The sequence below is a fragment of the Onychomys torridus genome, chromosome 23, assembly GCF_903995425.1.
Source record: "Onychomys torridus chromosome 23, mOncTor1.1, whole genome shotgun sequence".
In the NCBI taxonomy this organism is placed as follows: Eukaryota; Metazoa; Chordata; class Mammalia; order Rodentia; family Cricetidae; genus Onychomys; species Onychomys torridus.
Window position 1 is genome coordinate 8,935,074 of NC_050465.1, and position 16,642 is coordinate 8,951,715.

Genomic DNA, 16,642 nt, shown 5'->3' on the forward strand with positions numbered 1-16,642 from the left:
TTGACCTTCATGGATTCCTAAGTCCTGAACATCTGGTGGGTGACTCTGGGGCTCCCCCATCAAAACAGGCACACACGGTCAGGTCCTAAATTAAAGTGTCACAGGCCTCTTGGGGAGCTCAAGTTTCCTGCTGCAGAACATGAGCCTGCTTGATAAAACGATTTTGGTTGTGATAAATGTGGATTTTCTGTGGTAGAGACAAAGGCGTCCTTGAGTCCAGTGGGGAGGGGGGGAGACCTAAAACGGCATGTTGTTGAAAAGTATTTCCTGATAATATTTTTAGCACCTGAAAAAAGTTCTTGCCTGTGGGTCTTGTGTGTGTGTGTGTGTGTGTGTGTGTGTGTGTGTGTGTGTAATGAAATGCCCAGCAACGACAGTGAAATTTGTGTTAGCCTCCCACCCCACCCCCAAACCTTGTCTCCCAGGCCTCACTGAAAATCTGCCCAGGGCACCCAGTTGGGGATAGAGATCAGTACCACACTCTTGATGGAGATCGGAGGACCCGGCCTCAGCTTTACCTACCCCCAAGCCCAGTTCCGAGATAAGCCTGTGTCCTGGTACCCCATAGCTGATCAGGGGATTCTAGTGGGAAGCAGTCAGGGCCCCATGTCCTACCTACTGCTTCACATACCTGGAAGAATAGTCTTCAATCAGCGAATCTATTGAGCACCACTGTGTACCTGACAGTGTACTGAGTCCTGTGGCAACCCAGAAGTTCCTAAGCAGACCCAAACCCAGATCCAGATGGGGGGCTTTGCTAGGACCCTCTGAAGCATGTGCTTGGGAGAAAGGTGGTAGTACTGAGGTAGGAACTGGGGTGGGCACTCAGGGTCAAGCAAGGCTGTGTGGTTGGAGAGAACAGGGCTGGGTAGTGATGGGCTCTACTTAGTGTCCCGTGGGCAGAAGGACAAATCTGTAGTCCTCTAAGGTTCCACCCTTGGAATCGGTGCTGCCACCTGCATTTCCATATGAGAAAGCCAGTGAGAGAGGAGACTGGAGCTTCCTGCAGGTGCAGAATAACCAAGAGCTAGAGGCTCCTGGGTCCCCAGTATGGTGACCAGGCCTGCTGGCAGCTCTGTACTAGAGGATGCTTTGTGAGGCCTGGTCCCGACCCTGACTTGACCTGGTCAATGAGGCAAGGGAACTTACCACAGAGCACTCAAATTCAGGACCCTGGCCTAGGGCTGATGGGAGTGTTTGTTTGTTTGTTTGTTTGTTTGATTGATTGTTTGATTTTGAGAGACATGGTCCACTGTGTAGCCCCGATTGGCCTGGAACTCACTCTGGCCTCAAACTCAAAGATCCGCCTGCCTCTGCCTCTTGAGTGCTGGGATTAAAGGTATTCAGCACCATCCCTGGCACCAGGGGCTGATCTTCTATAGCTACCTGTAGAGCAGAACCTTTCACATCTCCAGCCTTAGTTTACCCTTCTGCAAAACAGGTTGAGCACACACAGCTGGAGGGGTGGGCAAGAGCAAGGCAAGCCAGACACTCGGCATAGGACGGAAGGAAGTGGTCACCTTCAGGCTCTTGCCAGTGCAAACTAAGATGGCTGCTGGGGGCCACCTCCTTAAATTTGGTGCTTCTCCCTGACACCAAGGCAAGAGGGCTGGGACCATCACAGAGGTAAAGCTGCTGTGAACAGGATCTGTGTAAACTAGGAACCCTGACTGACACACAGAATATTCTCTGCTATCCCTTAAAAATCACATGTAATGTTCCTTGTTCTAATTGAAACACAACACATGCTCGTCAGAAAGATTTCAGGAAACACGGAAAAGCACAAAGCCAGCATAAAACCACCCGGAATCTCTGTGGCGGCTGCTCTTATTCCTGCAGTGTTTTTTGCTTCTCTCTGAGAGATATCCGCTTGTCCTTGAGGATCCCAGATCTGGTTTACAGCTACATGTCACCCAATAGTAGCATCTGGGAGCAGACAAGGTGGTGGAGACCCAGGCCCCAGGAGTCAAATCTGGGTAGTGTCTGGGGACACAGAAATGGACCAGATTGCACTCCTAAAGCTGGACAGCCACTTAGAAAGCAATTCTCAAGAGGAGCAAGGCAGCTAGGCACCATAGCAGCTGATGCCCCCTCCAGCAGCATTTACCCACTTGCCCCCAGGACCTGAGTACTGGCCTACCTACAGGTCTCCATGATGTTTCCAGCTGTGATGGGTGCCTGATCCCTTCAGAAAAAAAAAAAAAAAAAAAAAAAAAAAAAAAAAAAAAAAAAAACCTTACATGGGTAGAACGCTGTGTAAGTCTTCAAGTCTCCCAGACCCAAGGTTCATCTTCAGTGAAACTAGATAAGGAATAGACCCTGGGACAGGCTTCAGCTGGCACTGAAATTGGTGTCCTAGACTAGGACTGGGGTGTGGCCACACGTGGTTCATCTAAGCGCTGCAAGGCCAGGTGGTCCAGACTAACATTCTGTCAGGGAAAGATGCTCTGGCCAGCCAGGGACTCAGAAGACACACAGGAAGCCTGTCCAAAATCAGGCTGTAAGGGCAAGCTAGTCAGCCTCAGAACTGCTCTGTTAGCCCAGGAGCCCCTTGCCGGCAGGCCCTAAGCCGGTGCTTGGCGAAAGGCGAGGTGTGTGTGTGTGTGTGTGTGTGCGTGTGCCCCTAGAGGCAAGGAGACTGGGTGCCTGGCGAAAGGCGAGAGGGGTGGTGTGTGTGTGTGTGTGTGTGTGTGTGTGTGTGTGTGTGTGTGTGTGTGTCTGGGCTGGAGGTGGAGCCAACCCAGTACTAGTTTGGCTTTCAGCCCCTAGAGACAAGGAGACTGGGATGCCTCGCTCCTACTCCCTCCAGCCTAGAAGACTCGCAAGTTAAAAATGCCACTATTTGCATGACCCCGCCTCTCCCCGCCCCTCCCGGGTGGCCGCCTGGGCTGACTATTTAAACCCGGGTCCCGGAGGCGGGCGGGCGGTCCGCGGTCCTGCCTCGCGCCCTCCTAAGCGGTGCTGCATCCAGAGTGCGGCGCGAGCTAGCGAGAGGCGACGGTGCGGCCACTCGGCCGTGCGGTGACTGCGGCCACCTGCCGGAGCCCCCTGGCCAGTCCTCAGATCCCGGCGATGCGCCGCGGCGCCGCATGGGCGCTGCTGCTGGCCGCAGCCCTGGGGCTCGGGGCGCGCGGGGTGCTCGCTGCGGTGACCCTCGCCGACTTCTACCCGTTCGGCACGAAGCACGGCGACGCCGTCACCCCAAAACAGGACGACGGCGGCTCAGGGCTGCAGCCCCTCTCGGTGCCCTTCCCGTTCTTCGGCGCCGAGCACTCCGGACTCTACGTGAGTAACCCCGAGCTCGAGGGGGCTCCGGGGAGGGCGCCACTGCTCTCCGCCCCAACTCCCGCGGCTGCTGCGGCCAGCAACTTGGCACAGCGGGAGCCAGAGGTGGAATGAGGACAGCGCTTCCTCCCTCCCGCCGCCAAGGCCGGACAGCGGCTGGCTGGAGAGGCGTGGGCAGGGCGGGGCGAGCAGCCGCCGGGGCACCTAGGCGACAGCCAGGCCAGCGGAGCGCGGCGCGCCCCTGCGGCTCATGGCTCGACCTGTTGGGATGCTGGCAGAGTTCGTTCGCCAGGCATCCGCAGAGCTACTGATCCCCCAGTACCAAGTAGGGACCCTCGCTCCTGCTCCTTCACAGAGAGCTATGTGGCAGTGGGCACATGGCCTCTGGCCAGGTTCCCCAGTGGGGGCATCTGGCTTGTGATGGTCTCAGCCCTCTCTAGGCCACTTCAACCTCACCCAAGGCCCAGGGCCAGAAGGAATTCTGGCGTGACTTGCTTAGTTGTAGAAGACCTGCGCTGGGCAGGGCTGGCAGCTAGGGGCAGTGTGGAGGGGTTTATGCCTCTCTCCCATTCTTAGTCCAGAGGTTGGCCACCCAGCCTCAGACCCTCTAAACAGGATGCCCAAAGGTAATTCCTCTCCCCACCCCTAGACACGAGTGTCAGTGGACGACAAAGCGTGAGCGCTGGTCTCCATGTTCCCAGGGTCTGACCCCGAGCTGATCACTTGTGCACTTGTGACATCTCCGGAATCACCCCGATCTGCTTAGAAATGTCTGAGCCAACTTGATCTACAGTTAAAACACCATCTTCTTAACCATAGCCTCTGCCACATCCAGTGCCAGTCACCATTAAAACTACCACCTCCGCTATCAGTACCACCATTGGCACGCTCACCTCTGCCATAAACCAATCCCTGCCATCTTGAACGCTGCCGCCCTCACCAGCCACATGGTCTGCATTCTCGTCCTCCTGACGTGGACCACCGTCCACCACTACCACCACCATCTCCAAAACCCCATTCCCCACAGCTACCAGCATAATCCACACAAGTTCATCACTGTGGCACTCCACAGCCTGGTGGCTGACTTCCTGTCCACCCAGGTGGCAGTATCTGGTGACATGACCAGGGAGGGCATGGAGAGAGAGGAGAGGAAGCCATCCCTGAAAACCCCGCTGGCCTGGGACTTGGCAGAGGGAAGACTTCAGCAAGTAAGCTGTAGACAGGAAGAGCTGTGCTCTGGGTCTGCCCAGCAGGAAGAGGCCTGTATATCTCAGGAATGTGAGGACTCATCCGAACAGCTCTGTCAATATGTTCTTTAAGCGTTCTGGCTAGCCTTGAATTTTCCACTGCCAAGTCTCAGGTGAAAATATTATTGAAATGGCTGACCCTCTTAACATGAGCAAGCCACCTCTGGCTCCTAGGAAAGCACACACCCTACCAGAGCCTCTCCCTGAAACTCTTTAGAAAACACTCGCTGATGTGGACCTGGTGTGCCCAGTGTACCTCAACCTTACCCTTTGTTCAGTGGGAAAGAAAATGGAACTCTTCAGGAAGCCATGCCCATCTATCTACCCTGAAACAGCACTTGGGGCACGTCTATCAAGGTGACTATCAAGGCTATGTGGAGAAAAGGAGGCACTGGCTCCAGAGCAGGGTGTGTGCTGTGTCCCCAGACCCCTCGGGCTGAGAGGATGCCCCTGCTCTGGCTCTAATCCAACTCCACATAGTGAGGTGTGGCTTCAACATCTCTCCTTGCCCTCACAGCTTGGGTAAGAGTAGGCTTCTTGAAGGAATGCCCCGTTTTTCTGTGTTCCCCACATCCCAGTGGAAATCAAAAGCGCTCTGCAGGAGACTTTTTTTTTTTTTTAATGTGGAGCTGAGGATCGAACCCAGGGCCGTTCTCTACCACTAAGCTAAATCCCCAACCCCGAGACTGGCACTTCTTGAATCTTCCTTAGAGAAGCAGACATGTTCCCAGCATGGCAGCTCTACCTTGAGGGTGGCCCCTATCTAGAAAGGACCTTATATTTTGCTTCTTCCCTGTGCCATAGTAGCTGGCCCTGAAATTACTGAGCGCACACGTTGTTGCTGAGGTTTTGAACACAGGTAAGATGCTCTGGGTGGGTTCCGAGTACTTCCCACCACCTGCTGGCTGGAAATTTTACTGACAGATTCTTAGTGAAAATTGAAGCTGCTGTGTGGCCTGCCAGGTCTGAATCATGTCTTCTTTGGCATTGGGAGCCCCTGCTGTGGTCTTGGGTGGCATATGACCTGTCAGCTTCTGTTTCTTTGTTGTCAGAAAAGGGAGTGCCACGTGAGCTATGTCCTTCAGGGTGCTGCGCGCCTACCAGGGCCAGGAGTCGGTTAGAGTGGTACAGTGGCTGAGGTCTAATTAGATGTCTCCTAGTTGTGTATCTAACCTGAGCTGGGTGAAGGAGCGAACACACGTGGTGGCGTTCTGGAAGGCCATCTCCAAGTGGCTCCTCCAGACATGTTAAAAGGCTCATGCACCCTGATCTTCCCTGACCATTGCACCCTGGGAAACTACTTACTACACTGGTCTTTGGGAAAACTTGGGGGCCAGTACATGAAATGTAGATCCTGGAGTGAGAAAACAGTGAGAATTTAAGGGTCTGAGAGCAGAGCCTGAAGGTAAGAAGGACTGTTAATCGGGAGCTTGACTTGAACTTTTGCTGACCAGAGCATCATTACTCACACCCTTGAGGCAAGGCTTGGTTTCACACCATCGGATGAGCTGGCCTTCCTGCCTTAGAGCACCGTCCGGCTCTGCCCTTCAGACACCGGCTCCAGAGCATCTTCTTTCGTGTTTTTACTCTGTGGACAGCTTTGTCAGCTCTGCCTTGTTATTCCCCTTGTGAGCCTCGGGTTAGCTCCGGCGGAGTGGACAGGGATTTCTCCCTCTGTCTGGGTTTACTTGTACTTGGGCCTGGGTCTCAGCGGGTCACTGCGTGTGTCAGAGAGGATTTTCTAGCTGGCCAGAGCTGGCAGCCAGACGTCCTACACAGTGAGGGCTAGACTTGGGAAAGTCAAACCAGTCTGCAAGTGAGAAGTGCAGGTGAGGAACTGAAGTGAGGATTCAGACTAATAACCGGTGGATTGGTGTGTCCAGCTGCCTTCTTACGGTGCCCCCATAGTGGACCCAAACTGAAGTCCTGTTTCCTCCCTAGACCACTCCTCAGAATCTGCAGTCACCATGGTCCAGGCTCTGTGCCCTGCAAGTGTACCTTCACTGGATGCCCAGCTCCTGGCCTTCCTTGATGCCTGCCCTCTCTACTTGTAGACACCCAGAGAGAGCATCAGTGAGATTCTGGGTCTCTTCCCCTTCCCACACTTGCCTGGCACCTCTAAGAGGCCTTTCCTAAACAGGCCCCTCACTGCCAAGCCCTGCCTCTTTACTTCTCTGAATGTGGCTCTGACGCTTGTCTTCTGACTAAGATGTGAACCCCCTAAAGGCCCGGGACCGCAGGAGAAGGTGTGTAAAGATGGACAGCACACGCAGCTGCAGCCTGGCTAGGGCAGGCACAACTTCCTGTTCTGGTTTGTTCCAAAATTGTCACAGCACCGTGCTAACTGTGGCCTTTACTCTCTCTCTCTGGTAAGGGCAAAAGGGTGTGATATTGGATGTTTTCAATCCGGCCTGGCAGTCTCTCCTTTTTAATTGAAGCATTTATACTGTTTACATTTGATACGGTTACCGGTGTGGCTGGCTTAACTTCCTGATTTACTATTTACATGTGAAATTAATTACTTTTCTCCTCCAGTAGCATTTAAAGTAGCTTCCAGTACTAGTCAGTGGGGGTGAAGCTCGACTAGTTGGGCACCAGCTCGATTTCTCCCATGTTTAAAGATGTAAGTTTTGTATTCAGCAATAGGACCTTACCAGCGAGTTACAGAAAATAACCAATAGCTTTAGCCTGTAATGTCAGGGAATCGTAGGGGACCCCTTTGGCCAACATTCTGTCTTCAAATAGAACTGCCAATTCAATGTCAGGACCTTACAGTAGCATCCATCCATTTCCCCACAGGCAATTATCCCAAATAACACACTGTCAATATTTTGCTGTAAACAGCCCATTGTCATGTAAAGAGATAGAAAAATTAGATGGTCTTTCCTGTTTACCCAGGTTTGCCATCTCCAGACTTCATTCCTCATGTAGAAGTGGCTTCCCATTTCACACTCTTCCAGCAAGACTTCTGGTAACATTTCCTGAAGTATTCGCTTGATGAGCGTCCATGTCTCGTCTGAGAAACGTATTGATTGACCTTCCTTTTGAAAACTGTGTCTACAGTGTGGATGTAGGGTTGTGGGTTGGACGTTCCCATTTTAAAGGAAGTGTTCCACTGGCTTTGCATGTGCACAGCTCTTAACAGGATGTCTCCTGCCATTCTCATACGGCTAGACGGGGTCTGACATGTCTTTGCTCGGACTGCAAGATTTCCCTTTCGCCCCGGCTTCCCAGCGGTTTGGTTCTCGGGTGTGTTATTGTGGCATTTTAAAGTATTTCTTCTGCCCAAGGTTCATAAATACTTACAGCCTGTGGTTATGTAGCTTTCATGACATTTGAGACACTTCCTTAGCTATCTTCAAGGAATTCTTCTGTTCTTTGCTGCCCTCCTTTGAAGACTCATTGTGTGCACACCCTACTGTGTGCAGCTGCCCAGGGCTCCCTGAAATGTCAGTCCCTCCCTCTAGGCCCTTTATGTTCAGTGTTTCTTTTTTATTACACTTTATTGATTTGGGGAGAGGGACGCATGTCATAGCACATGTATGAAGGCCAAAGGACAGTTTACAGGAGCTGGTTCTCTCCTTCCACTGTGTGGGTTTCAGGCATCGAGTTCAGTAGCCAGGCTTGGAGGTAAACACCTTTACCTACTGAGCCATCTCATTGGCCTGATTTGGGGTGTTTCCTTTCTTTTTAATTTTTCTATTTTATTTTTTTCTTCCCTATATTGAAAATAGATTATTTTCTCATATCATTGCATATTATACCCTGATTATGGCTTTCCCTCCCCCTATTCCTCCCAATTCCTCCCCATATCCCCTCCCTTTCTGCCTCTCATTAGAAAACAGAGATACTAATAAAGTGTAACAAGATAAATTTAAAAACAATCACATGAAATGGGATAAGGAAAACCAACAGAAGGAAAAGAGCCCAAGAGAAAGTACGAGAATCAGAGACTCACTTGTTCACACATTTAGGAGTCTCATAAAAACATGAAACTGGAAGCCAGAATGTAAACGCAGAGGACCTGGTGCAGATCGTGCAGGCCCTGTGCATGCTGCCTCAGTCTCCCGAGTTCATGGGAGCTTTGAGCATGTTGATTTGGAGGACCTTGGTTTGGTTTGGTTTGGTTTGGTTTGGTTTGATTTGGTTGGTTTGTTTTGTGGAGCTTTGTGTGTGTGTGTGTGTGTGTGTGTGTGTGTGTGTGGTGTGTGTATGTGTGGTGTGTGAGTGTGTGGTGTGTATGTATGTGTATGTGTGTGTGTATGTATGTGTATGTGTACCTGTGTGTGTATGTATGTATGTGTGTGTATATGTGTGTGTGTGTACCTGTGTGTGTATGTGTGTGTGTGTATGTGAGTGTGTGTGAGTGTGTGTGTGTGTGTGTATGTATGTGTATGTGTACCTGTGTGTGTATGTATGTGTATGTGTACCTGTGTGTGTATGTATGTATGTGTGTGTGTACCTGTGTGTGTATGTATGTGTATGTGTACCTGTGTGTGTATATTATGTATGTGTGTGTATATGTGTGTGTGTGTACCTGTGTGTGTATGTGTGTGTGTATGTGTGTGTGTGTGTGTGTGTATGTGTGTGTGTGTGTGTGTGTGTGTGTGTGTGTGTGTGTGTGTGTGTGTGTGTGTAGACCAGAGTGAACCCTTGGCATCTTCCTCAACCCTTCTTCACTTTGGTTTCTGAGACAAGGTCTCTCACTAGCCTGGAGCTCATTACTTCAACTAGGTTGGCTGGTCAGGGAGTCCTGGCCAGGGATTCATCCATCACTTCTTCCCCAGCACTGGGATTGTAAGTGTGAGCTACCACACTCAGCCCTGTTATGTGTGACCTAGGGCTCACACTCACGTCTTCATGCTTGTGCAGCAAGCACTTTACTGAGGGAGCCATTTCCTAGCCCTCCACTGTTTTCTTTTTTCTTTTCTAATAATGTCAGTGTCCTGCTTTCCTTCTGTTACTGTGATGAAACACAACCAAAAAAAAAAAAAAACAAACTTAGAAGAAGGAAGGATTTATTTAGCTTACATTTCCAAGTCACAATCCATCATTACGGGCCATCTGGACCAGAACGATGGAGAAATGCCATTTGCCGGCTCACCCTCGGGCTTCCTTGCTTGAGAGCTCATGCTTAGCTAGCTTTATTACACAGTCAGGCCCACCTGCCTTGGTGTGGTACTGCCCACATGCGGCTGCGCCCTCCTGCATCAATTACTAATCAAGACAACCATCTACACCTGTGGCCACAGACCTGCGGTTTGAATTGGATGGATCATTTTAAACTTACAGTACCTCCATCTCTGTGTATATTGTGATAATGGATTCAGACGTGGTTATATACGTATGACATATGTACATATATGCATTTACAGTCGTGTCGGAAATAGTCCCCTGGGGTGATAATGGAAAATCCCCTCACCCAGGAACATCACGATGACTTAGTGCAGCTCATTACTGGTGTGCTTGTGGTGATGAAACCTGGCGACGCGGCTGGTCACGAAGTCAGGCTGCCTGGCCAGCAAGTCCTGGAAATCTGGTCTCCACCTCCCCAGTGCTGGGATGACAAGCTATTGGTGGAATTATTAAGGCAACTCCACATAGTTAAAAGGGAGGTTTATTTTGTGGGGTAACTTCCAAGTGAACGGATCGGTTACAGGGACCGGAAAAGGTGTAGTGCAGTCCAGCGGTGTTCCCTGGAGAACTCTGCTCGGTCTACCTCCAGTGTCCAGGATCCAGGAACCAGGAGAGCCGACACATCCGGATCTCAGGTCTTAAGCCCTCCTGTCTCGGGCTAGCCTCATAGGCGTGACAGTTACTGGAAACCTCAATTGGGGGGGGAGGCAGCACTTCCAGGACAAAGCTACAACAGCTACCCACTACAACAAGCATACCATCATACCTGGGTTTTTAATGTGAGTTCTGAGGACCAAACTCATGTCCTTGTGCTTTTGAAGCAGGACTGAGTAAGCCATCTTCCCAACCTGACTCTCTCTCTTTCTCTCTCTCTCTCTCTCTCTCTCTCTCTCTGTGTGTGTGTGTGTGTGTGTGTGTGTGTGTGTGTGTGTGTGTGTGTGTACACATGCTTCTTTACAAATCAGGGCAGACTATTTGCTCAACCAGCTTTCCATTATTAAGCATCCACTATATACAACCACTGCCCTGCCCCCTTGCACTTGGGACCCAGCACATGCTCATGTCTCGTAAAGGCTCTGCTGACCTGTTTGAGAGTACAGAGAGAGAGAACGGGGCAGCTTCTAGGTAGATCCCTGACCCTAAACTTCCACACCCAGGTCATCCCAGGCCACATGTCCTCGGAGCTTGCACAGAGCTTGTCAAGGGTCAGACATAGCCCCTCAGGTCCCTGAGACTGGGCAAACATCTGCCACCTGCACTTGTGGAGCAAGCACGGGAGCGGAGGAGGTCACTGGGGATGAGAACTGGGATGAGAGCCCAGAGGAAGGACCACTGTATCCAGACATCCAGCTGGTAGGATGAGGGTCCCAGCTCTGTGAGGGGAGGAGGAGGAGGCCACAGGCTTGGCCTGGGAATTCTTCCTCTGACATGGAGGCCACAGCACTGCTGGAAGACCATGAAGGCCTGAGGTCTCAAGAGAGCCCAGGAGGCAGTGACCTAGCCAGTGATGGACACAAAAGATGGTTTGGACACCAGGTGAGGTACAGTTATTACTCACTGGCGGGGCATGTCCAAAGAGTTGGGTTCTGACTCTGCTGAACATGAAACTTGATGAGCATCTGGCCAGGTGTGCTGGAGGTGAAGCAACAGCTCCGTGACATAGGACGATTCAGAGACAGGTAGAGACAGAACGCAAGAGAGAGCGTCATTGGCCACACTCAGTCGCAAGCTGAGACCAAGTACAGGTTCTACATCACACCAGAAGGCGATCCAAGGGAGACTCTAACCGTGGACAGAGGGTAAGAGGGAGGATGCACCGCTCCCAACCTGAGCATAGACTGCAGCTCAAGTGACCCCTCCTCCTGGACGGTTGTCCTGACTGTCCCTGGTGACACCCCTGCCCCTCCCACAACCTCCTGTAGAGCTCCATGACACCTAACCCTGCACCAGTGCTTTGCCAGAGCAGCCCTCCCCTCCATGGCTGCAAAGAAAGGATGCTCACACAGCAGCCCTGCCCACCTGCTGCCCAGGACACCAGCCCCCACTGTGCCTGTAGAAGGAATCTTAACTGCCCAGAAAGATGCCAGGAAATGAAAGACATGCCTGCAGTCATCAAAACAAGGGTTAAAAGCCTGGGGTCAGGAGAGCTTTGTTATTTGGGTTGGGAGAGAGAAGTCCAAGCTGGAGGGAACCCAGGTGATGCCCTCTCTAATCTGATGTTTGCAAAACTGGAGCCTGTCCGGTAAGTAAGCTGGAGCCCCTGCGCAGTGCAAAGCAGCCTCTGGTCTTGGACTCCAGGGTGTTGGCCCAGGCTCAAGCCACATTGCACTCAGTCTCTCAGGCCATTTCCACGTTCCTGACTTCAAACAAGTCGGAAATGCCAACAGCCCTGCCTCTCCGTTTCCTCCAGCCAGGGCTGCCTTCCTGCAGGAGCAGAAAGGGGGAAATGGGGGTGTGGGGAGGGAGGCAACAGGAGAGTGTGGGCATGCAGGCATGTAGGCAGCCCCACACCATCCAGGATGCTTCACCTCCTCCACCTCCCACTGTGTTCACAGTTCCTCCTGCTTCCTGAGACCTCCCAGCCTCCCCAAGCAGCTGGGCAGCTGGGCAGCTGACCAGGAATCTTTCCGGGAATCCCAGGCTGCCCCACCAGAGCCTGGTCCTGGCAAGACTAGCTACAGTTAAGGAGGGAAGGGCATCTCTGGGAAGCAGGGACCATCTTGGCTCGCCTCTGTCCACTGCAGACTTTACTAGCAATTCATTCCAAAAAGGTCCTCCTGCGACCTCTATCACCCACTCTGGACTGCGACATCCATGTGGCAGCCTTGTTTTATCTCAGCAACAGGTGCTCAGCCTGAAGGGAAGACAGTGTTCCTGAAGTGGCCCAAATGCTGCAGGTCCCAGAGAGACAGACCTAGGAGTGGCCACAGGAAGGCCCTGCATGCCTAACTTTCAGGGAAGGGCTGGGGAAGGCCATGGTTGTGAACCAGGGCCAGGCATATAGCATCCTCAGCCTGCAGATCCCTAGAGAAAGTGCCCCCCGCCCCCCCGCTCTTTGCCCAGGGTGGCAGACTTCCTGAGGATCCAGCATTTCTGCAAGTGTCTAGATGAGTATCAACATGGCTCCTCTTGGGACATCTGGACTGACTCATGATCAGGTTTTTGAGGAGCCAGTGGCTGAGCAGCTGACTGTCTGGAGGTCACCTCTGAAGCCAGGACAGGGATTATACACGGTTATTCATGCAGGAGTGCCTGGCATCCACGGTTCCCAGGGGCATCAGTCAGGGACTCCAGTCTCGTTCATCCTCGTTGGTTTCCACACTGCACCGTATGTTTCACAACGTGGTATTGCAAGTACAGAAAAACCATAATGAACTTGACATCTGGGAAGATGCAGCATCTCTCAGGGCCTGAAGGAGAGGGCTACCAATGACTCCCTAGACCTCTGGCCTGGGCCTCGCACACCTTCACAAGAGATTCGCGGATCCCATCTAGAGAAAGGAAGCCCATGAAGTTCTGCCCAGGAAAGGGAGCTTGCCAGCCCAGCGTCTGGGCCCCAGTACCTGCTTTGCTGTGGTCCTGGCACTGCCCTGTCCTGGCAGGGGAACAGGGCCAGCTTGTTCTGCCTCCTTCCTGGACCCCCAGCTCTGGGCCTACTCCTACCCAACCCTGACAAGAAGAGCAGCAGCAGTCTGGGGTGGAACAGAGGAGAGCCCTCAGAGGCCTCCTCTCTACACGTGGCACACCTTGCACTCTAAGGCAGGAAGGAAAACTCAGGAAGCTGCCGGTGTCCAAACGAGCGTGTGGCTGTGGGGAGGGGCAGCACGGCAGGACCCCACCCTGTAGGTAGCCCATCTCCACCTGTAGCCCAAGTGCAGTCCCAAAGACACGGACCGCCCTCTCAGCCGGAGTTGCCGCTGCCATCTGTGACTTCTAACCCTTACGTCTTTTCTCTACAACAGTCAGAAAGGGATTCTTGATGAGTACCAAGAACAAGCAAATGTAACGCAGACCCTGCTGGTCTTCCCTTCCGGAAGAGGCCCAGCACTGTCCACTCTACCTGCACCCCACCTCTGGGCAGCCACCCCAGTCCAGCCTGTAAATGTCTTTCTGTCTCTAGCAACACATCCTTGACAAGGCCCCCCACACACAATCTCTACCCCAGCCACAGAGAAACACTACTTCCCTTTCCCTCAGTGTCTCCAGCATTGCCCATCCCTGCTCCTGATGAGTCTGCTCCTCGTCGTTACTGTGTGATTGTCAGAATAGTCTATGAGATGTTGGTGTGTTTTACAGGTGGTAGACAATTGGGGTTGCTCTGAGTTTTGTTTTAGTTAAAATTCCCAGCTTTATTGAAGTAAAATTGACAAATGGACATATATATATATATATATAATATTCAAGTTTCATGCAATGTAGTGACTGCCACAGTAAAGCTGATGTGCTTACCACAGGCGGGAGGTGATCTAATATCAAGCAAATGATGCTGCGTTTCTAAGGCAGCCAACACCGTTGGACTGGAGCACTTAGATAACTGGTGCCCTGAGACTAAAATGCCATTTCAGCCGCCCCTTGTCGTGCCCCCACTCCACTCTCCATGTGTTATAGCCAAACTACTCTCTGTTCTGTGAGTTTAGTGTTTACAGATTCCACACACGAGATCGTGTTGTCTTTGCCTTTCTGTATCCGGCTTATTTCACTTACTGTGGTGTCATCCAGGCTCAGCCATGTTGTTGCAAATGGGAGATTTCTTTCTTCTACAGCTGAGAAGTATTCCAGGATATATGTGCATATGTATGTGCTTGTATGTACGTGTGTGTGCATACATATATACATATATATTCATGAGTGTGTGTGAGCATATGTGGGTGAATGCATACTCTGTGGATGTGTATGGGTGTGCTTGGTGGTAAAGCCACTTGCTGACAAGCCTGATGACTTGAGTTCAGTCCCTGGGACCCATATCATAGAAGGAGAGAACCAACACCCACAAGTTGTCCACTGACCTCTACATAGGGAGCTGGAGAGATGGCTTAGTGGTTAAGAGCACTGGCTGCTCTTCCAGAGGACCTGGGTTCAATTCCCAACACCCACATGGCAGCTCACAACTATCTGTAACTCCAGTTCCAGGGAATCTGACACCCTCACACCAATGCACATAAAGTAAAATATTAAATAAAAAATAAGGTGGAGGGCAATATAGGGAGAAACTCAATGTTCTTCTCTGGCCTCTGCAGGTATATACATATGTGCACATACATGCACACACACACAAAAGAAAAACTAAGACCATTTTGAGAACACAAGTTAGAAGGGTATGCTCTAATGGACATTAAAACTTACCATGATGGAGAAAGCCCAGGAGGTCTCAACACTACACAAAGAACTGTATATCAACTTAAGGAACGCTGAAAGCTGGAGAAATAGCCTTCCCTCAGGGACGAGCACACCAGGTGATTATCCAATACCAAATAGTCAGCCCTGAAAACATAAATACAAGTAACGTATAGGGGCTGAGCAGGTTGTATTTTAAGTATTTAGAAATATGTACGTGTATACACATATGTATGTAACAATTGATGGAAAAGGGAGCAAGGAAGGGTGTAGAGGAGGGCTTGGAAGGAGGGAAAGGAAGGAAGAAATGATGTAACTATACTATAATCTCAAAAAATAAAAGAAATAACTTGAAAAAGAATCTTCTCATGAGACCTCCATGTCCAGAAGTACCGGTGCGGTATCAGATAAATGACATGGGCCCCGAACCTGGACCCCTCCATGATGGGGGCCTGCACCTGGAGCTCTTCATTTCTGATAGGCTGGCCAGCCAGTGAGCTTTTGAGATCTGCCTCTAGAACTGCAGATACTCAAGGCCATACCCAGCTTCTATGTGTGTACTGGGGATTTTTCTCCTTCAACTGTAATTTAAATTGATGAAAATTAGTTTAATCTTAAATAAGTTCCTAATATGTCACACCTCATCTTCCTAACAAAACCCCAACTTGATAACCACGAGCAATTTATTCCACTTATGTATTTCCAGACTCAGACGATTGTAAGTGTGATGCTCTCAGCAACTGTCCATTCGGGACAGGTCATGTGAGCCTCGTAAAGGGAGCTCTGTCTGCACTTCTTCACTGAGTGTCTGGGGACAGCATGAAGGCCCGAGCAGATGCCTCACACATTGCGGGTTTGCTCTCTTAGTTTAGGAGCTTGGCTCTTATTGTGAGCCTGCTCTTCATCCCCAAGAGGACAATATTTCATCTCTCAAGGCTGAGCTCTGCAAACACAATCCAAGGAAATGGCCTTGCCGATAGCTGATAGGGACTGGTATTTTTTTTTCCCCGAGACAAGGTTTCTCTGTAGCTTTGGAGCCTGTCCTGGATCTCACTCTGTAGACCAGGCTCCAAACCTCGAACTCACAGAGATCCACCTGCCTCTGCCTCCCGAGTGTGGGGATCACAGGCGTGGGCCACCACCGCCTGGCTGGACTGGCATTCTTGTTTCTTGGGGTGATATATGGTGTACCCTAGCAAATTTACCTAAAGATCAGAGAACAGAACACCCCACTAGATTAAACATAGAAGCCAGGCAGTGATGGCACACACTTTTAATCCTAGAACTCAGGAGGCAGAAATCCATCTGGCTCTCTGTGAGTTCAAAGCCACCCTGGACTACATGAGATTGACTCAGTCTAGGAGAGAAACAGAGCCAGGTGGTGGTGACACACACCTTTAATCCCAGTACTTGGGAGTCACACGACTTTAATTCCTAGGAAAGTTGAGACAGGAAATGATATGGGCTGGCAGAGAAAGGTATATAAGACATGAGGAGACAGGAACTAAGATCTTTCAGCTGAGGAAAGCTTTTCAGGCTGAGGAGTCCTGATAGAGTTGATAGAGGTAAGTGGTGGCTTGTTCCTTTGTCTCTCTGATCTTTCAGCATTTACACCAATATCAGGCTCTGGATTTTTTTTA

The 16,642-nt window shown here is 51.0% G+C and overlaps 1 protein-coding gene across 2 annotated transcripts in view; it reads left to right on the forward strand.

Moving 5' to 3' along the window:
• Positions 1-2,938: 2,938 nt before the first annotated feature.
• Positions 2,939-16,642, forward strand: part of Sned1 (sushi, nidogen and EGF like domains 1) — a 65,176-nt gene continuing 51,472 nt past the window's right edge. For both annotated transcript variants that reach the window (XM_036172855.1, XM_036172857.1), the window contains exon 1: positions 2,939-3,285. In XM_036172855.1, the coding sequence (XP_036028748.1) occupies positions 3,073-3,285 (213 nt within the window). In that variant the 5' untranslated portion in view covers positions 2,939-3,072. The remainder of the gene's footprint in view (positions 3,286-16,642) is intronic.